General features: G+C 41.7%; 1 protein-coding gene across 3 annotated transcripts; it reads right to left on the bottom strand.

Annotated features, from left to right (window-relative positions):
* Window positions 1-628: 628 nt before the first annotated feature.
* ING3 (inhibitor of growth family member 3) lies at window positions 629-15,119 on the bottom strand. Of its 3 annotated transcripts, none has more exons than XM_081211724.1 (12): window positions 14,890-15,119; window positions 14,650-14,721; window positions 13,573-13,673; window positions 12,130-12,195; window positions 9,496-9,592; window positions 8,555-8,626; window positions 8,057-8,176; window positions 6,755-6,813; window positions 6,042-6,232; window positions 4,972-5,164; window positions 2,122-2,160; window positions 629-1,646 (listed from the first exon to the last, which is right to left on the bottom strand). In XM_081211724.1, exons 1-12 carry the CDS (start codon window positions 15,089-15,091, stop codon window positions 1,530-1,532), a joined length of 1,329 nt encoding a protein of 442 aa, XP_081067850.1. In that variant the 5' UTR covers window positions 15,092-15,119; the 3' UTR covers window positions 629-1,529. The 3 variants fall into 3 exon arrangements, with proteins under 3 accessions (XP_081067850.1, XP_081067849.1, XP_081067851.1); XM_081211723.1 differs by having other exon boundaries at window positions 6,755-6,912; window positions 14,890-15,114; XM_081211725.1 differs by lacking the exon at window positions 14,890-15,119 and having other exon boundaries at window positions 6,755-6,912; window positions 14,646-14,718.
* Window positions 15,120-21,849: the final 6,730 nt, after the last annotated feature.

The following is a 21,849-nucleotide window of genomic DNA, read 5'->3' as shown; positions in this document are numbered from 1 at the left end:
ATTAAACTGCCCTGAAACAGAGGTGCAATGGTTATTTGTTCAAACAGCTCTAAAAGGATACCGTTAGCTCTTATTCGTTAGCTCTTTTTTATTTTAAATTTCTAGACTGTCTTTCCAACCAAGAAAGCACTTAAACTGATTATGTCCTATTTCTAAACACATCACATGCGCATGCAACAATTTTCTCTTCCCCCTTCTCACCCCTGCAGGCCCTCACATGCCTCCAGTTCTGCTTTGGAGGGTTGAGGAACCTCCAAAAACAGATTTTGGAGATGTACAGGAGGGGTGCAGAGGGAAAGGAGAAACTGTGGCACAAGCGGATTTCTCTTGTGCAAGCCAGAGGATGTCACCCTAGTATTAAAACACTTCAAGACAGGTTGAATGAGTTTTGCATAACATTATTTCTGCCATGTCTTAAGTGTGAGTTGAGCATAGTCCAACATGATCTTGAAATAGGCAACACATTTTCATTTAAATATAGATGTGCATCTCTTAAGAGTAATTGCAATGTATCAAATTTCAGTTGTATGGGACCACTTTTATTTTTAATTTTTCTGCTTAAATCCACCTGGTATTATTAAATGAGTAACTTCTGGCAGTGAAAACAACAACACAACAGGCATAGTACTTAGTATGTCAGAGATGGAAACCTTTTATTTATATATTTTCTTAAAAAATAAAAACTATTTAAAATCCTCCAGTTAGACAGCATATTATGAAAGCCTCCATGAAATGTTTTACTGTACTTTTCTAATAAAGTATGCCAAGCATTAATACTAGCGTTTGATTTTTTCCTTTTAATTTTAACACCTAATACAGTTTCAATTTAAAGGATCACTTGCACAAAAAAATAAACACATTTGGTATAAAAGGTTTATCACTTTAACACCCTTTTTTAATGACCTGCGCCCTGAATGGCCCCAAAACATATAAAGACTAGTGGTACAATTTTTGTTTTAAAGTGTACAAGAGTCTGTTTTTATTTACCAAGTACTCTAGAGGACACCAGCCCAGTGTATACAAGAACCATTTTCTTCAGCCTGCTGAATTCAGTTTCAACAAGAAACAAAGCTATAAAGGCGTCTGGAAAAAAATCCATTCTCTTAACGTTCTTTCTGCAACACTTATATACACAAAATCCCACATTAACAGCTCTCGAGTACAGAACATGCAGTAGAATGCCAGCTAAATATAAAACCATTCAAAATCTTAAATTTGCTGGAATTATTTGAAGGCTGAATTGTTGTAGAATGCCCACCGCTTAGAGAAAATGGTTAAGAGAGTACAAATGTCTGCATATGTCTGCCACTGGAACAAAATCCATGGCTAACTGGAAAAAGTATTTATAGCACAACCGCGGTGCATAAATAATTTAAGTACAATATTAAAACACAACTAGCAAAATTAAGAAGTCGACATTTTATGACAGCTAAATCCATCCTCCTTTGACTGGTTCCAAAGAAGCATTTCCCTCCCCTTTCCCCGCAGCATAGCACGTATTTTTAATTGAAGCGAAGCAAGCAGGACATTTATTTATGCCTATTGCCTCTTCTCTTCATTGCAGCGGTACACTGTGGGCAGTACCATTTTCCCTTTGGTGCTTCTGTCAGTCCGACACAGCCATAATGGAACCACTCGATAGGGCACTGTAAGGCAATCAGAAAGACATACCGATTGGTTCCTAAAAGTGGACACGACAAAACACCAAACAGGCTCTTTTGACACGGTATAGATTTAGGCAGATATCAGTAGCTTTGCTTTGTTGTACAGAAAGAAAACAGAATTACTGGTTTTAATACCTATTATTTGGGAATATCTGGAAAGGTACAGAAGCAAAAACTACCTGCCCTCTTTTGGTTAGCTTCAGACGTACATACTAAACTAGTAGTTCCCTGTCTAAAACCAGTCCCCATCCTCAAAGCAACTAACTATCCTCATCTACACCATGAATAACTGCTGGTGGAAAGAGTAACGCCTTGGTTTCATGGACATGTGTTATCTTCCTTTGGAAGATGGCTCAAAATTCTGCTTTTAAATGGAAAACTGCATAGCTGAGTCTAGTTCTGGGGAAAAGGGAGGGAGGGGGGTGTAATAGCTCCTGCACCCTTTTTTAATACTTACATCCTGGTTATCACAGCCCACCATTTCACCATAGGACACCTATGAGAGAATACAATATACACAAATTAAGAAAGCATTAATGTACTCCATGACCAGATAATTTTTCACATCAGAGTTATTGTTGAAAGGCCCTAAATGGAATAATATGCCAAACTTGTACATGTTGGAAACTTTCGGGTTACGAATTCGCTTTTCCATTTTTGCATTATTTTAGACTCCCTTAGACATCCAAGAAGGATGTGATTTTCTAGATGATCAAATGCAAGTAAGGCATCAGTTTTACACTTGTTTTGGCAATCATTTCTTTAAATGCCTGGATAAATTATTTTATTTTATTTTTTTACAAAAGATTAGGACGGCATGTAGCTGGGCTACATTACTACAGAGTAAACCTGACTTTCAGGAAAGGGGTAGTAACTACACTCTTCCTTTTCCTATAAGCAAGTCACCAGGAGAGATCAAAACTGAAGAGCTTAGTGCACATAAAAGAATGGCTGAATAATGAAGCAACAGTAAACAGCTGACTCCATTACCCGAGTCATTACCTGAAGCAGTTCTGCATTACTATCCCCCAAATTAAGTAGTTATTCTAAAATCATTAAAATGTCTTCCATTACATTTAGACTTTTTAAAACGTTAAGATTGTCCCAAAAAAAGGATTGTTGTAAAAGGCTGCATTGGCCCCCAGCCTGCGAGGTGCTGGGTAAAACTGCTGCAAGCTCTCACCATGGGAGTTGAGGTGTTTTCACCTCAGCGCCTCGCGGGCTGCGGCCAATACAGCTGGCCCTCAGCCGGGGGGCAGAAAAGCTCCTGCCCGCAGCTGAGCAAGCCCCGAGTCCCCTGCCACTTGCACACCCAGCAGGGGACCCGGGCGTCCTTGGCCAGGCTCTGCTGGGAGCAGGAGAGCTCCTAACCCCAGTGGAGCCAGACCTGGTGTCCCTACCACTTGCTCTTGAGCAGCAAGGACCTTGGGGCTCCTTGGCCAGGCTGTGTCCGCCTTTGCTGGCGTAGGGGGTGGGTGAGATACTTTGCCTGCTCACCCCCTACTCCCCGAAGACGGACCAGGCAGCCATAGCAAAGCGCATGCAGCCTGTCAGGCATCAATAATAGTAATATTTTTTTATTTATACCCCGCCCATCTGGCTGGGTTTCCCCAGCCACTCTGGGCGGCTTCCAACAAAACACTAAAATACAATAACCTATTAAACATTAAAAGCTTCCCTAAACAGGGCTGCCTTCAGATGTCTTCTAAAAGTTTGGTAGTTGTTTTTCTCTTTTGACATCTGGTGGGAGGGCGTTCCACAGGGTGGGTGCCACTACCGAGAAGGCCCTCTGCCTGGTTCCCTGTAACTTGGCTTCTCGTAGTGAGGGAACCGCCAGAAGGCCCTCGGTGCTGGACATCAGTGTCTGGGTAGAACGATGGAGGTAGAGACGCTCCTTCAGGTATACTGGACTGAGGCCATTTAGGGCTTTAAAGGTCAGCACCAACACTTGGAATTGTGCTCGGAAACGTACTGGGAGCCAGTGTAGAGCCCCTACACCACCTAGCTGCCTTTCTGGGAGGAAAGGCACAGCACACCATCCCAGATGAAGGCAGCCAAGCGGTAGCCAAGCAAGGCTGCAGCCCTGATCCCGTTCCTACTCGAGTGCAAGCAGGAGCGGGGTTGGGGCTCTCAGAGCTTGGGAGGAGCACTTTAACGGAGCCCCCATCCCGATGCTGCTCCTGTGAGCTGGTGGTGGGTTGGGGACTCCGTAAAACGCTTTGCTAAGGGGAGGACAGGAGCGTGTTCCTCGGCCAAGAGGTTTAGAGAAGCGGAGGGAGGAACAAGCTGTATCAGCAGCACTTCGCCAATTCAGCTTGATTCTCCCTCTGCTGGGGGAGAGTGTGATGGTGGTTTCACCAGCGGCATACCGCTGCCACTCCTGGCTAGTGTTTCTCCTTCAGCGCGCTGGAGGCAGAGGGACTCAAGAGCGGTGTCGGTTTCACCAGCGATATACCGCTGAGTGAAGCTGTCATTGTGGTGTCCCCCCACATACTGGTTCTGGGCAATATATTGATATATCGCCCAGTCAACCCCCCCCCCCTTAATTCTTGTCTCATTGGATTGTAAGTCTGAAGCTGGGCCTATCTTTTGTTTTCGATATTTGTACACTGCTAAGATTTTGTAACCTTTTTATAAACGTTATCACTTCTAGAGAAAATGCTTTAACATTCCTCAAAAATATTGACCTTTGGATGTTATTATGTGGAAAAGGAAATGTCAAGGCTTCCTCGCTATACAAATGCTGCAGTGACAAAAGCAAAGTTTCATGGTCAGAAATGTTATATAAATTTACTCAGTGTTTTGTGCATGGCACACTTTGAAATGAAAAACTTGCAGGTACTGGGGCACTGAATGGGAAGGAGGACACAAATAATGCAAGAGCTGTAGATGCACCAAGTTATAAGGAAGTGGCTGGGAATCATGAGTAACAGAAAGAGAAACACAGGGCAGAAATCAGTACTGAGAACTCCAATCTAAAGCCCTAAAGGTATCTTAGCAGTATCCATGCATTTTCCACAATTTTAATTGAAGCCACAATACCGTGAAAGTAAGTTGATTTAAAACAAAACTTAGCATTCTGCATATATCAACAGATTTTGATCACAACTGTCTAGCTTTACAGACCAGCCATTATAACGTGGAGTCTAAAGCACTATATTGTCTTTCAAGTGCAATCATTGAAAGTTGAATAGTTTATCTCTTAGTATCTGCTACCAGATGTGGTCAATTTTCAGTAAATGAACCAAGCTCAATGAGCCAACTAAACTAGGTATTCTGCATAACATCATATTTTAACAAAATATACCTGATTACAAATGCAGTAACGTGGCTCATTTGGATCATAGGTCCAATCAACTTGGCTATTAGATTCGGACTCTGGTATTACTGCTGTTTGTTGAGACAGTTCCTGTGCTAGAGCCGAGGATGAGGAACAAGATGACAAGGAGGAAGACGAGGAAGATGACGACGATTGTTGATTTGAAGATTTGTTATTGTTTCTGAAAAATAAAGACATATCAAGTTGGGTGTGTAATTTGAAACGAGAAAGCCACTACAGCAGAAGTTCATAGCTAAGCTGTTGGACAATAATCTATATTTGATGTAAACATTTTCTTTTTTTAAAAAAACCCACACCCTTAAATTGACAAAATATAATGAGGATTTTTTGAGATTAGAAATGGTATAAGCAAGTGTTCCTGCCCTGACAGATGGCAACAACTTTAGTATTACATTATTTCGCTTAATTAAACAGTAGACGTGTTTTTCTGTACTGGCTCATCATGTTCTTCCTTTCACTGTTTCAACAGTATTGATGGTTTATACACAAAGTAAATTCACATTTCATAACCACAATGGGGACTCAGTACTATTCCGGACCCTGTTGATTTTCTATGGAGCTTTTATCCTGTGTTTGTAAGTTCTATAAATCAATGTGTGGGTGGCTACTTTTATATATTTTTGATTTAGCATTCATTTCTTCTAGCGAGTAGGCACCCTTCAGTAAGAGTCAGAGAGAAAGAAGTGGCTGGGTCAGCTGACATATGGAAGGAAAAAGAAGAGACCATCACCTGGGTAATTATGTATACTTCTATTATTAGTACAGGTATTATGTTATTAAGAACCTGTTAAAAATTAGACTGTTGTGTATGTATGATGACATCTGTGCACAAAAACATGAGGGCATACACTCAATTTTTTAAAATGAAGAGTTTGAATCGTCTCAAAGGATCAGGGAATGAAACAAAATGAGATCACCATTTCAAAATTCTGAGTTTCTATTAAAAACTGTGAACATTCCTAATAACAGATTAATAATTTCTCCAAATTCTTAAGTGAGCCCAGCCGAAGGGAAGCAACCAGTTTTCATGAACCTACTTGCTTTTTCGACCACTCCGTGAATCTGTGGTTGATGAACTCAAAGTCTGAGATAATGTAGATGCCAAGGCGGATGATGAGTACCCAGCGGTATCCCTGGATAATGAAAATTCTCTTCCAAGTTGGAAGTCATTGTTCTTAAAGGCTTCATAACTCGCTTTTAGGCTAGACGTTCTCCTTCCTTCCTTCATCTAAAAGAAAAGCAGCCATATTAATATATTATGTCGTTGCTAGTAAACATTTAAAGCATGCTTTGAACTATCTGTGGCATGTCATTTAAAAGAGTAGACTCACATTTCCAACACTTACAAGAAATTATGGCTTCATCATAATTACCCACATGCTCTAAGAAACCAAGCTGGATATTGTCTTGCATCCTATTTCAATGTGACTTACGCTTAAGTAAGTGTGCACAGGACTGAGGCTGAATGCTGCAATTTTAAAGCCATTTATCTTGGAGTAAGTCTTACTGAACTCAGCAGAGCATACTTCTGTACAGGTACGCACAGGATCACACTGCAAACCTTATTAAACACGTGCAAGTTCAACATGCTGGGAAGAGTTTTTAGAATGCACTATGTAAAAACAACTGCCTCCTTTTCTGTATAAACTAGTGCCATAAAAATTCAGTTTCTAAATACCAATCTAAACTAAATAAAAGTTGTCCAACTCAGACTGCAGGTACTTTAAACAATGTATTTTGAATTCCTTACCTGTGCTGTGGCTTGCACTGCCTGAGCTGCTGCCATGGTAATAGCACCAGCTCCAGCTCCTGAAGATAATGAGCCCAGGTTATACGATGCCAATGGCTGAGAAGAATTTGCATTATATGCACTGTTGGATGAGGATGATGAATTACTGTTTCGACACCCTTGATGAACAAAGGGAACATATTTATATAGTCCAAAGTGAAAACTAAAAGTAGATTTAAATTTCAGAAAGCTGAAAACCAGCTGTGTCTACCAGTGAAAGTCAGCCACTTTGTTAATGGACAAAAAGACTAACAGGATATGTTCTGTAAAACAACTTTGCACTGCTCTACTCTTCAGACGTTCCTATCTTTGTTTGCTCTCTTGCCCCAGAGCTAATGTGTAAAGCCTTAATCAACTTGGGCCCTAAATATTTGAACGACTGCCCCCATCCCTACTTCTTGGTTGTTACAAGATCAGAAGCGGAACTTCTATGGAACTTTCTCCTGACAAAGTACATCTGGTATCTTCGTTATACATTTCCCATTAAATGCTGAAAACACACCACTCCACCCTGTCCTTTTGTTGCCTCATCTGTTTTTTATTTTGTTTTTTAAATCCAGCAGTGGGGAACCTTTTATGGCAAGAGAGACAGATCTTTATCTCCCCCACCCTGGTGGGCAAAGCTGACAGGTGTGCGAAGCTGGTAAACGTGGCCTAGAGGATGGAAAAAGGCAATGGAAGGATGGGTGAGGAAAGTATATAATGAGAGAAGGTACTGAATGATAATAATAATAAATAACCGAGAAGAGGTGGATAAAGGAGTGGGAACACAGGGTCCAAATTCCAACCCCCCTCCACCTTCCAACAGTAGTTCTTTTCCACAGTAAACTCTCACAGCTAAATTTATCACCCTCACCACTCCTGAGACGGGCAGGATACAGGGAGGAAGTATTTACAATTGGGGACTTAATGCCACTTCCATCCTCTGAGCCCAATGCAAGGTTGGGAAAAGGTGAGTGATCCCCGCCCACCCTGCAAAAACAAAGAAACACCATCACAAGGACTAGAAAGCTGCTGTTGCAAGCATGGGTGGTAAGATTAAAGGAGGGATAAATTCCTTGTCCTTGCCTTGCTTCTGTCCTCCACCAGTAACAATTTTATTAGGGATCCACATACAGGAGTCTTAACAGCCCTGTTTAAAAATAGATTGTACCTGCCTCTCTGAAAAACAGCCTGTGGGAGCAATCCCATTAATAGGTCAGGAAAGAGAATGTCCTCCATTTGTATGCTTAAAACTTCACTTACACCTGACATTGCAATTACCTGGTGTATTTTCTTTAGAGGCATCTGAAGTGAGAGTTGACAGAAGAGCTTCAGACTTAAACTTCTTTTCAGGGACATGATCTGCCGCTGCATGGTGAGATGAGGGATTATGCTTCCGTTCTATACGAACAAACAAAACACACTCTATTAATCCAAAAGCCAACTTGGCGCTTTGTGCAAAGGGCTTATCACTACAGAAGGAAAAAACCACACACACGAACACACATCATGAAAAGCACCATCACATTTCAGTCCAGGAGCTCTTTTCCACAGATATGGGTCACCAAACCTTTTGGAACAGTGAGCACATGTTGAACTTTGTGAGAATGCTGTGGGTGCACATGGCATAATACAAAATTTGAGAGAGATCAGAGTCATGGCAAAGCTTTCTCCATATTATATTTCTATACTTGAAAAGCACAACCTGCTGAATTTCTGCCTGTTGTATTGTTCTTCTTCACACCAAAACAAAAGCAAAGGTTGCAACATTCAACTTACTTTCTACTGGGGTGTGTGAATGAGCGTGGTGATTGTTCAGTGGCTGTGATGGTGTATCCAGTTCCAAAGAACCTATTGGAAAGAGTATTCAAGAATGAATTATAGTTATGACAACTCAGAAAGTTTTGTTATCTGACACCATCCTTAAAATACTGCACATTGCATTTTCATCAGAAGAAGCTAGTGCTTTGAAATTAATCAGAGAGGTTTCTGTTCTCTATCCTGGTTTGCCACATTAAAGCCAATAGCCTCTTGAGTTCTGAAGAGAACAACCCTATCGCAGGGGCTTTTGAGGTCCAAAATCCACATTCCTTCAGGGTGCTGCATGCCATTGGTGGGCTGCGACAGAGCAACAGATGTGACGCTTTACATCTGTACAACATTCCAGCCACACAAAGGTCACACACGCTTCTTTCAATCCAAGCAAGCAAGGGAACGATCACAGTTCAAGAACACATCAGGAGAAACACTCAAGAAGAGCACAGAGCAGGACTGGTGATCGGTGTGACCTGTGCAGAGGGAGAGCCACATATGGCTCCAAAGCCCGAGGTTTTTACACTCTGTCCTACCAATATGAATGCACAGAGAAGCAACAGATAAGACTTTCTTCAGAACCCAAGACTATTTTAATTCTTGATGCACACCAATAAGACAAACTTTAAAGATGGCTTGTAATGAAGCTTCAAATGGGTATCCTGTGAAATGTTCAGGAAACAAACTAAAAAGCAGCATTTAGCATCTATTAGACCATAAATTCTCCTCTTGCTCATGCTACTGTGATGGGGCCCAAGGAAAAAAAATTGACCCAGTTTTAATAGTTATGATTCATTTTGACAAATGAGAAACAAAAGCAAACCCTTTATTGCTACAGCAGCAACAGAGTGTGATGTTATGTGCTGGCAAAATTATAATGACTGGAGAAGGCCACCAGGTATACTTACGCCTTTCCAATATTTCTGTAATCCCAGCGTTATCCGCCTCAAGCTCCATTTTAAATTTTGCTAATTCCTGGTCCAATTTTCTCAAGTGGCGGTCTACCTGATTTAAGAGCATATGTTTTTTGAGATGTCAGGCTATTTTTCATCCAGTTTATTACTTCACACAATCAAAAAGTTAATATGAAGTGTAGCAAACACCAATACTGTATTTTTTAAAAAATCACAAATGAGAATCTGTATAAAAGGATCCCTGGACATGAAAACATTAAGCTGAAAAAAACCTCTAACAATGAAATCCTATACAGTTCTAATCAGAAATCAATCTTCTTGAGTTCAGTGAGGCCTACTCTAAAGGTAAGTGTATACTGTACGCTGAGAAAAACTATTGAACAGTAAGCTATTTAATTCAATGGGCCTTCCTTTTGTGTGAATGTGTATTAAGATTGCACTGCTGAGAATATTTAATCAATCATGTACATGTCAAAAACCTTTTCCTATTAACAAAAAATATAAAGTAAGATAGTGTGAAGCCTTCGGAGCACTGTGCTACAGAAACCTTCTAGTATATGTGGCACCCAAATGCCTCCAAAATATGGCTGGTATTTAAACCCTACACAAGTAGGGTTCCACCTACTGCATTTATTCAAATGTAATGCTCACCTTTTTTGGCCAAATTACGTCACGGAAATTAGGGTGTGCATTAGATCTGATGCCACATTTACATTCTCCAGCAAATACTTTTTTGGTTTCAAGGTTTTGAAAATTGAGGTGTGCATTAGATCCGATGGAGCATCAGATTCATGTAAATACGGTAGTTCCACACCCCAATAAAAATTTGTTCTGGTTTCACAAACCACAGCTACCATCCTCTCTTGAAATTGTTAAAAGACATTAGATGAAAGACTGCCAATTACAGATTCACAAATCCCACTCTTTTGCACTCAAGGCTTTGAGGTTGCCTAAGGCAGTGTTTGGGGGCATCCGGCCCACAGGCCAAACTTGGCTCACATTTGGTCTGCAAGGCTGCTTCTCCCAAACCATGCCCACACCTGTCACACACAGAGCTGCCAATGCACAATCGGGAAACTCTAGTGTGCTCTGGACTGTGCACTGGCGAAGGAAAACTGGTAAACCCCAAAGCCTTCTGGACTGGATACGAAAGGGAGTTTCCCATGTGTAACTTCCTCATGCACCAGATGTTTGCAGAAAGCAAGCTTCAGCTCTACCGCCATCAGCTGACAGGTGGTGAAGTAACACTTGTGACACCGTACTAAGAGTGCAATCCTAATCCAACAACACTGACGGGGGAGGGGGGAGGACGCAGTTTAGGACGGTGAGTAGGTCTCTCTCTGCCAGCCTCTGCTGGTAGATAGGAACATTGCTAGAGGGGCTGTGCCACAACCAAGGCCCCAACTGCACTCCAGGGAGCAGAAAACTACCACCAGCAATTTTTCAGCTGGCGGTAGCAAGCAGAAAGTACTAACATGGGGCATTTTAGGGGCAGGGCACTGGTGGCTTTAGAGCAGGGGTCGGCAAATTGCGGCCCTTGTGCTGCAAGATCCCATGGGGGCAGTTTAACCGGCCCACGAGCCACATCCAAACTGAGCTGCCTGCTCGGTGAGTCACGGCCCACTGTGCTAAACCAGCGCGGTGCAGGGACTCACTTCTGTGGCGCCGGAAATTGTGTCTGCACATGCCCAGACGCCGGAAATTGCGCACGGGATCTCCATGGGACTTGACTGGCCCAGGCAGGTAAAACCTTGCCAACCCCTGCTTTAGAGCCACTGGATTCAAAATCCTGCAGATGCCCTGGACCTAACTATCAGGATCCGCAGCTATTTCAGCCTGGAGCTGGTATAGAGAAAAGGAAGACCAATCTCCAACCCCATCCTGCCCTGGCTAGCATGAGATGTCATGATTTGCACTGGTGCATTTGCCATTCCACTCCTTCCCGGCTCCACTTAGGATTGCTCTGCAAATGCCTTCATGGATTCATATATGGAACTGCTTTTGCATGTAATAATTTTTATTATTTCAGCCCTTAAAACGTTTAAGTGTACATACAAGCCAGTTAGCCCAAGGTTTTTTTAAAAAAGCTATAAGCAGAAAAATGCATTACAGTGGTACCTTGGAAGTTGAATGGAATCAGTTCCAGAAGTTCATTTGACTTCCAAAACCAAGCCGCAGCTTCCGATTGGCTGCAGAAAGCTCCTGCAGCCAATCGGAAGCTGCAGAAGCCGCATCAGACATTCAGGTTCCAAAGAATGTTTGCAAACTGGAACACTCACTTCTGGGTTTGTGACGTTCAGGAGCCAAAACGTTAAGACTCGCAAGGCATTCAGGATCCAAGGTACAACTGTATTATTATTATTATTTTTATTATTATTATTTATTAGATTTGTATACCGCCCCATACCCGCAGGTCTCAGGGCAGTACACAGGATATAATCACAACATAAATACACAAAATACACAATCAAAATAAAAACAACCCAATAACCCCCCAACACATTTTAAAAGTGTTGCAGAGTTATAAATGTTCATACATATAAAAATGTTATAAGAAGTGTTAAGAAGAATGAGTGTTAACGTTTTAAAAGTCTGCAAATTAAAAGCCAAGTTCATTATTTTACTTACTAAGTCATAAATCTGATTGGCCAGCTGTACTTTTTCATCTGCGTCTTCTAGGGCTTTATAGTAATCCTATTTGGGGGGAAAATAAAAATAAAATACTGTGAGAAATCATTTTTAGTACTATAAAATTATAATGAACTTGGATGACCAATAATATATGAAATTAAATTATCAGAAGATAAACAAAAGTTCACAAGTTCTTGAAAAATCAGTTTCAAGATAGGTGGATAAATGAAATGCAGGAAATGCAACATTTGTATGTTTATGATTTAACAATGTCGCTGAATACTGAGTTATCAAAATGACAGTTGAGAACATTATTTGATTTCATGGTTTAATATTATTCTTTAGCTCACCACATTCCCCTATTTTGAAACATGGGAGAAAAATTCAATATACAGTACAATACCAATATTTCCCCAGAATAACAAAACATCAGAATGGAAGTTAAAAAATATTTTATGTATTTCAAAAATAATAGCCATACCTGCGGACCAGAGGGCTTTTCTTGGGGGGGGGGGTGAGATAACTCAAGGCTTATTGTCCTTGAAGACTGAAACATTTAGAGGAAGGGCCATAGCTCAGTTGTTAAGAGCTTCTGCTTTCCATGCAGAAGGTCACAGGTTCTATCCCTGCCATCTCCTGGTAAGGCTGACAATCTCTCCTGCCTGACATCCTGTAGCGCTGCTGCTACCAGTCAGTGCAGACAATACTGAGCTAGATAGATCAATGGTCTGACTTGGTATAAAGCTTACTTCCTATCAGACCTAAGGATGTTGCTCATACTTGGGACTTTTTGCATTTCAAATCTGATTTCCAAGGCCATGATTCATACTGCTGGAAATCCAGTCAAGTACAGTGGTACCTCAGCTTACATACGCTTCAGGTTACAGACTCCGCTAACCCAGAAATAATGCTTCAGGTTAAGAACTTTGCTTCAGGATGAGAACAGAAATCGTGTTCCGGCAGCGCAGTGGCAGCAGGAGGCCCCATTAGCTAAAGTGGTGCTTCAGGTTAAGAACAAACCTCCGGAATGAATTAAGTACTTAACCCGAGGTACCACTGTATTTCTTTGCAGCTATTTCTTGTGGTGTCTTGATACTTGATGCTAACTTGACACTAAAGGCTCGATACTAATATTTCAAATATACAGTACAACCAACATGATTTTAAACCTGATTGCATTTATTTCTTTAGGACTATGTACAAGTCACTTGTCCATTTTCAGACGAAGCAAGAAATCGGCTCTGAAGAAAAACTGCAAGTTGTGTTTTCCATTTTTACAGAATGGGAACCACAATCTTCTATGAATTCATAGCTTTTTAAAAGCTCTGAGTAGATTTTTTGTGTGAGACTTGTAGTAGCATCAGAACTGATTGAATAGCCTAGTTTGGGGTGTTTTGTTTTTGTTTTATTTCTTTTGGCCAGATATTACCTCATTCCTACCTTTTTAATGGATGTCATTTGTTCTTCTCTCCATTCTGGCTTGTTTTTCTTTGCATTCATAAAAAATTCATTTACTCTTTGTTCCAGTTGATCCATTGCATCTTAAAACACACAGAACATTAATGTACATTCATTTGTCTTGTATAATTACACAATGGTTTGCAACTGTATAGCAGAAGTAAGTAAAAGGCAGCTTACGTGAAAACTACATGTGCACGTAAGCGTCTGACAAGAGATCTAATTCATGGATCCCTTTTAAGTTTTTAAAGTAAAAGGTTAAAAAAAAAAGGTAAAGGACTCCATAGGCGACTAAGCGGTGTGGTGCTCATCTTGCTTCAGGCCAAGGGAGCCAAAATTTGTCCACACAGACAGCTTTCCGGGTCATCTGGCCAGCATGACCAAACTGCTAGTGGCACAACGGAACACTGTGACAGAAACCAGAGCACATGGAAATGCCATTTACCTTCCCACCGCAGAGGTACCTATTAAACGACTTGCACTGGCATGCTTTCGAACTGCTAGGTTGGCAGAAGCTGGGACAGATCAACGGGAGCTCACTGTCATGGGGATTTGAAACGCCGATTTTCTGATCAGCAAGCCCAAGAGGCTTGGTGGTTTAGTGCCACATACTGAGGCATGCAACCACTGCCCTCTCCTTCCTACACAGCCCTGTGATGCTCTTTATAATAACAGCTCCTCCACCCCAAAGTCCCACAATCAGGACACAGAATACTTGGGTTCGGTCGGGTAGAATCTAAAAATCATTCCACGAAATGGAAATTATTCCGTCTATAAATCCTGGAGCTCTTCAGCAGGATAAGTCTCTTCCTTCGCCCCCCCCCCCAAAAATAAACCTTTGATCACTTTCACCCCCATCCCTTGGAATAAAGCCCGGCTGATTTCCGCTGTGCAGCATTGATAGGAAGAAAACCCCAATTCCATTGCACGGCGGGCGGGCAGGCGGGCTCTTGGGAGCTCGCCGACTTCCTATTCGGCGGCTGGCGCGTCGCTCACACCCAACGGCTCCACCTCCTCCCTCTGCGCGGCTCGCGAAGGGGGCGGGGCTGACTCACGTACTCTGCACCTGCAGGTCCATCTCGCGCATCTCGGTGAACCTGTCGCGGAGGTCCATGGGAAGTTGTTCGATCACTGGCGAGGGAGGGGGGCGGAGAGAAGGAGCGAGTTAGCTGACACGGAGGGCGGGAGGAGCGGTGGGCGGAGCCTCCGCCTCGCGCTCCGTCCTCCCTCCCTCCCCCCTCCCCTCGGGCCTGGCGCCCCCCCTCCCTCCACACACACACGCGCGCCGCGGAGACTCACTTTCCAGATAGTCCTCTAGGTACAGCATGGCGGCGTCGGCAGCGAGGCCCGCTCTGAGGGGGGCTCCGTTATTCCTGAGGCGGCGGGCAAGCGGGCGAGGGGGGCTGAGGGGGGGCCAAAAAAAAAACCGCTGCCTCGTCCCTTCCAATATGGCGCCGGCACCGCCAACAACACCAGCCGCTCGACTCAGCGAAAACAACATTGGCGGCGGGCGGCGCTCGCGTCGGCCGAGCCGCGATTGGCTGCCGGCGCCGCTGACGCAAGGGCTCGCGCGGCTCTCCCGCGCTGTGCTTCCTGGGGGATGTAGTCTCGGGGCGGGGAGCACGCCGGGACTACGTATCCCACCATGCACCGCTGCTGCTGTTGTGACGCAGGGACGCGGGCGCTGGGCTTTACCCGCGCTGCGAATGAGAGCTTGCCTTTGGTATTATTATTATTATTATTATTATTATTATTATTATTATTATTATTATTATTATTATTATTATTTTATTACTATTATTATTATACCAAAAGCAAGCTCCTATTAGCCGCACGAATAATGATATTTATATTATATTATATATATATATATATATATATATATATATATATATATATATATATATATATATATATATATATATATATATATTATATACCATATTAATTATATTAGTAATATGTTAATAATAATAATAATAATAATAATAATAATAATAATATTCAATATATATGCCGCCCTATATCCACAGGTCTCAGGGCGGTTTACAGAATAAAATCAAAATATAAAACCACAAGATCCATAATCAAAATTAAAACAACAACTTCCCATAAAACAACACACATTTTGAAAGGGCATAGGATGGCAATCAAATCAAGCAAAGGCCTGCTTAAAAAGGAAGGTATGGCTGTTATTGGAACAGCAGCAAAGGGATTTTAGCTGGCCAAGCAATCTTATGATTCCTGCATTCAAGGGGTTGGACTAGATGACCCTAATAATAATAATATATTTATATTCCGCCTATCTGGCTGGGTCTCCCCAGCTACTCTAGGCAGCTCCCAACAGAATATTAAAAACACGATAAAACATCAAACATTAAAAGCTTCCCTAAACAGGGCTGCCTTCAGATGTCCCTTCCAACTGTACAATTCTATGATTTTCCATCCTTAGCTGGAGGCAAGTCCCGCTAAATGCAGTGCAGCTTACTCCCAAGTAAGCATGGATAGGATGGTGGTTTTAGATTCCCCCCTCCCAGTTAAATTTTATTAAATTTCCCCCCCCCAAAAAAATCGTATATACATTCCAATAAATTGCAGATTTTTCTTTTGTTTGGTCGGCCCATTTCCCTTGGTGTTTTTCATTTCTCCCCCTTGCTGCATCCTGTCTTCCCTCTCTTACTTCATCGCAATAATACAACAATCCTCAATTCCTTCTGCTGCTCATAGTTCAAATCCTGCCGAATTCATCATACTATAATATTTCCTTCAATAGTCTGAAAAAGGCTCCCATTCTTCCACAAAATAACCATTGTTAGGTTCCTGTATTTTAGCTATTAGCTTTGCTGATTTCACATAGTCCAGGCAGTTTTTTTAATTTCTTAACAAGGGATGCGGTGTTTCAGCTAATTATTACCTGCCCTTCACCCTAAAGTCCCAGTGTAGCTTACGACATTAATATCAAAATACAATATTACACAGTATTAGAAACAGGAAAAGGAGGGATATAAATGTAAATTAAAAGAAGAAAAGAAAACAGTCTGTGGACTAACAAATGTTAGTTCATGAGTTCCAGTTACAATCGTACCTTGGAAGTCGAATGGAACCTGTTTTGGAAGTTCCAAAACGTTCGAAAACCAAATCGCGGCTTCTGATTGGCTGCAGGAAGCATCTGCAGCCAATCAGAAGCTGTGGAAGCCCCATCGGACGTTCGGATTCCAAAATAATGTTTGCAAACTGGAACAATCACTTCCAGGTTTGCGGCGTTCGGGAGCCAAAATGTACGAGTTCCAGGGCGTTCAACAACCAAGGTACAACTGTATTCTGATCATGAAACTCAGCCAACATAAAAGTTGTTAAGTTGTGGGTGAACATATCAGACGACACTTCTTCCCCATTTTCAATAATAATAATAATAATAGTTTGTTTATATGCCACCCATCTGACTGGATTGCCCCAGTCATTCTGGGCGGCTCCCAACAAAAAAATAAGCAAAAACACAATTAAGTAAAATAAGTAAAAAACACACGACTTCAAACACTTAAAACTTCCCTGAACAAAGCAGCCTTCAGGTGTCTTTTAAAAATCACATAGCTGTTTATCTGTTTGACATCTGCTGGGAGGGTGCCACTACCAAGAAGGCTCCCTGTAACCCCAAGTCTGGCTCCCTGTAACCCCACTTTTCGTAATGAGGGAACCACCAGAATGCCCTCATAGCTGCTTCTCAGTGTCTGGGCTGAACGGTGGGGGTGGAGATGCTCCTTACTAGATTTTGGAGAATACAAGCCACTCTTCAGAAAGGAAGGTTTTGGGTTTTGCACATTTTGGTATTTTGTATCGTCTACTTATTCTAGCGTGTCACTTCACTAGCAGGAGCTGCAGAAAAATGTGAGTGTAGCCATTTCAGGGCATCACCTGAATCTTTACAAGCTTTATTTATAAATAGCTGCATTTATCAAACAAGATGGCAAACATGATGAAGACTTGCTTGCTTGTTGTCAGCACTTGAAGGCTCTCCATTCTCACTTCCGCCAATGATTTGAAGATATGCTTAAAATGAACATACCCAATTTGGTTTTGCACCCTTTTTCAAGTATGAACACAGAAGAATCTCAAAATTTGCAAGAAGAACTGATAGATGTAAGAACAAATGAGTTCTGGCTGCAATAGCAGATACGTGCACTTTATCCTGGATTACGGGTTACAATACAATTAATTGCATTTCCTTCATCGTATTTAGTGGGTCATGGGTTCAGTGCAGTCACAGATCTGTTAACTAAAAAAAGAAATCGACTGCAGATAGCTAATCATGCTGATTTAAGAATGCTGCTGACAAAAAATAATAAATTGATAGCAGTACACCAGGCTCATCCTTCTCATTGGAATTATTTTTTGATGTTGTTCATGATTTTTATTTCAATATTTTCCTTCATTATCCTAATTTTCTGTGTGTAATGCAAATGTTACCACGGTTGATTTTAAGAAGTAATTGTATAATTTCAAGCTTCAAGGTGTCTTATTTACAACATCATCTTCCTTTGCTATGTTGGAGGACGTTGGTAGAAATATAGTTACATGAAAGAACGCAAATTTGCCACTGCATCTTTCTTTCTTTGTTTGCTTAAAGAAGGTAGATTTTCTGAAAAGGGGGTGGGGTAGGCCAAATAAGTTTGGGAACCTGCCTCTTCACAAGATTGCTTCTCAAGATGATCCAGAAACTGCAGTTGGTTCAAAAATATTGCTACAATATTTACCGTATTTTTCGCCCCATAGGGCGCACCACCCCATAGGACGCACCTTGTTTTTTTTGGGGGGGGGGAATAATGGGGGGAAATTATTTTCCCCCGCGAAGCCCGGGACTCCAGGCAGCTCTGCGCACCGACCCCTCTCGCTCTCCATGCTTCAGCGAAAGTCTGCATTTGCCCCATAGGACGCACACACATTTCCCCTTCATTTTTGGAGGGGAAAAAGTGCGTCCTATAGGGCGAAAAATACGGTATATAAACATAGGTGATTAGAAAACCATTTCAAAACGCATCCAAGCAATGGAATTTTGAGCCGTGTCCATAATGCAGTCAACAGAAATGACAGTCTCACATGAAAACAAAGGATCATCTCAAAAGGAGAGGTGAAATGAGGGGAAATTGTCACATAATCATTTGTTTGAGGCAATCACCTTTCTTTCTTGGTGCCTCGCAAACTAATGCAATGTGTTTCTATATTTTGCAGTGCTATTTCTGGAAGCCAGTGTGTGGCCTCAGATAATTTATTTGAATAGTGAGTGAGAGAATGGAGATGCCATTTGTCTTGGGGTTTCAATTCCTCTCTGACTCAAGCAATTATATCTTCATCCCTGTGTTAACTTCATCTGCCACCGAGTCCGTTGTCGAAATTACTTGCAGATTTCAGCTGCGAGGATGTTGGACGGTCATTGTTTAGATGTTAGCCAGCAAGCCTGGGAAATTTAATGACTGTCAAAAGTGGTGAACACCAGCAAAGAAACTCGAACTTCTTTTTGGGAGACCTCCCACGCTGAGCTGTGTCACTTTTCTAGTAAGACAGAATCCAAAAATTGCCACAAAGACACTGTGCTCGTGTGGGCTATGATTCTATACAAATACATTGTGGGTAAAAAAACCCCACTCTTGAATTTAGTGGAAATTGTATTTGAGAAAACATGCCCAGGACTGAGCTGTTTACAACTGCTTATCAACGTATATTTTCTACCTATTGACCCAGGTGCTCTTAACCTTGGATTTTTAAGAGTTTGAAATTTGACTTCCAAATATAGGATTAAAAAGGAAATTTTTAAAAAAATAATGATTGTGGCAGGCTTCTTGCAAGGAAAGCGATCAATCCTAAATGCATAAAAAGAAAGCTTCCTTTACACATATCTGCAGTGGAACAGATATCTGTGGTGTTCACCATCCTCTCTGTTTCGGTTTTACTGCCTTTCCTCTCCTTGGTCCTGCAGAGATTGGCAGATCCACGTCGTACATGTAAAGTACATCCAACATACAATTAAAGCACATAATGTTCCCTAAAGAATTCTGGGAATTGTAGTTCCCCCTTCACATTGTAATCATTCCCAGCACCCTTAACAAACTACATTTCCCAGAAAATTCCTTGAGGAATGTGTGCTGGATGTGCTTTGAATGTGTGTTGGACGTGCTTTGAAAATAGGGTGTAGATCTGGTGCATTAGTTCTCAAGTGTACAATTGACTTCAGGTTTAAATCCCAAAAAAATGTTGCAACTAGATCTATACAGTGGTACCTCGGGTTAAGAACTTAATTCGTTCCGGAGGTCTGTTCTTAACCTGAAACTGTTCTTAACCTGAAGCACCACTTTAGCTAATGGGGCCTCCCACTGCACCACCGCTGTGCAATTTCTGTTCTCATCCTGAAGCAAAGTTCTTAACCCAAGGTACTATTTCTGGGTTAGTGGAGTCTGTAACCTGAAGCGTCTGTAACCCGAGGTACCACTGTATGGCCAAGGGGGCTTGGGGTTCTTGTTTCTAAAACAGCAGTCCTCCTCTCCCACTTTGCTGTAGCAGCTTTAGAAGCTGTGGGAAAGTTCGAAAAGCCGTTAAAAAACAACCACACCCTATTTGTTTTGGATCCGTATTTAATCATATTCAGAGTAAACCAAATTAAACCAGGGCGTTTTCAAGGAGCATACTCAGAGTGTGACTAAACCTGGTTCCAACCCTTTGTGTTTTATTTTTCATAAAAGTTGTACTTTTTTATATACTTTTGTATATACTTTTTTTAACGCAAGTTGGGAGAGTTTTCAACATTTTTTTTACTATATTTTGAAAGTTGATGTAGAATGACATTCTTAAGAGTGTCTAGGGAAACCCAGCCAGATGGACAGGGTATAAAATTATTATTATTATTATTATTATTATTATTATTATTATTATTATTATTATTATTATTATTATCATCATCATCATCATTATTATTAGTTATGAGCATGTACACATACACAAGCAGCAAACCAATCTAAACAAGTTCTCTTTGACTACTGACAACTTCTAATTCTGTTTATAAATTGTCCTTGGGAGGCAAATAAACTTATAACAACATCAAGCCTTGCTCATTTATCATTGTCATAGGGGAATCTTGACTGACAGTATCCTTTAAACGGTTCCCACTCTTTAACAGATGGATAAAGTTCATTTAAATTGCTTCTACAAATCAACCATAATGGAAATTGTATTCATCCCCACCACAAACCAAACATTTGCCAGTGGATGGAATTTTACTTGCCTTCCAATATTTTACTCCAATATTTTGCTTGTAATGATATTTGCCTTTGCCGCTGTTTCGAAATGCGAGATGCTGGGGTCCAAAACAACTTCTTTGTCTCAAGGCATCGCACATAATCTTCTGATTCTCACAACAGCAGTTATATGCATCTACTTGGCATCATCGCAGATTGTGTTGCGTCATGCATTAAGGAAGGATGGACTTCAGAGGCTCCTAATATAGGTCTTTCAAACACAGTAGGAGATCAACAATTGTATATAGACAAAAAGGATTGGGTGAGGGATGGGTTGGGGGCTTAGGGTCCTGTGTTGGAGGGGGGCATAGGAGCCAACTCTTAGGGGCCAAGGTCTCTTGGGCCCCCAATAAAATATTTGAGGAGGCCGCCTCCCCCAAGTTAATGGGCATTGCCATTCAAATGGGGGGGTGCCGTGTCATGTGATCGATAATGTGAGGCAGGGCTTATATGCTCCCCAATGTTTAATCTAAGTTGGGACCCCTGGGGGGTTGTCTAACTGTTAGAATTCCTGCTCCATGATTGCAGTCATAGGATTGTTGTCTATCACATGACGGTATATGTTTTGACTCCACAGAGTGGGAAGTGACGGAGACAGGATGTTTGTGTTACTGTGTTCTGTGAAGTGGGACTATTGTCCTTTGTTCTTTCTCTTTGCTGTCTGATGCTAGAGAGAGAGGGAGCCATGTTGCAGTGCTCCGTGTGTTTATACATAAATAAAGTAGATTAGTCAAAATGCTGAGTTGCTGAGGTCTGTCACATGAAATGTGCAGACTCTGCGGATCCCTAAGTGTGCTGGTGTCTGTTGGCATCAGTTGCTGTGATGTTTGGGCTGAAGAAAGTTATTGAAGCTCCGGAATGATCGACCAGGAGGGAGGGAACATGCCAGTTGGGCATGTGTCTCTGCCAGGGTCCTACTCGAGTGTAGGCTGAACTCCTGACAATAACAACCAACAGACCCACCTCCCTAGCAAGG

The sequence above is a fragment of the Podarcis bocagei genome, assembly GCF_964188305.1.
Source record: "Podarcis bocagei genome assembly, chromosome: 10".
Lineage (NCBI taxonomy): Eukaryota > Metazoa > Chordata > Lepidosauria > Squamata > Lacertidae > Podarcis > Podarcis bocagei.
The sequence above is the reverse complement of the archived record's forward strand: the minus strand, read 5'-3'. Positions and strand labels throughout refer to the sequence as shown.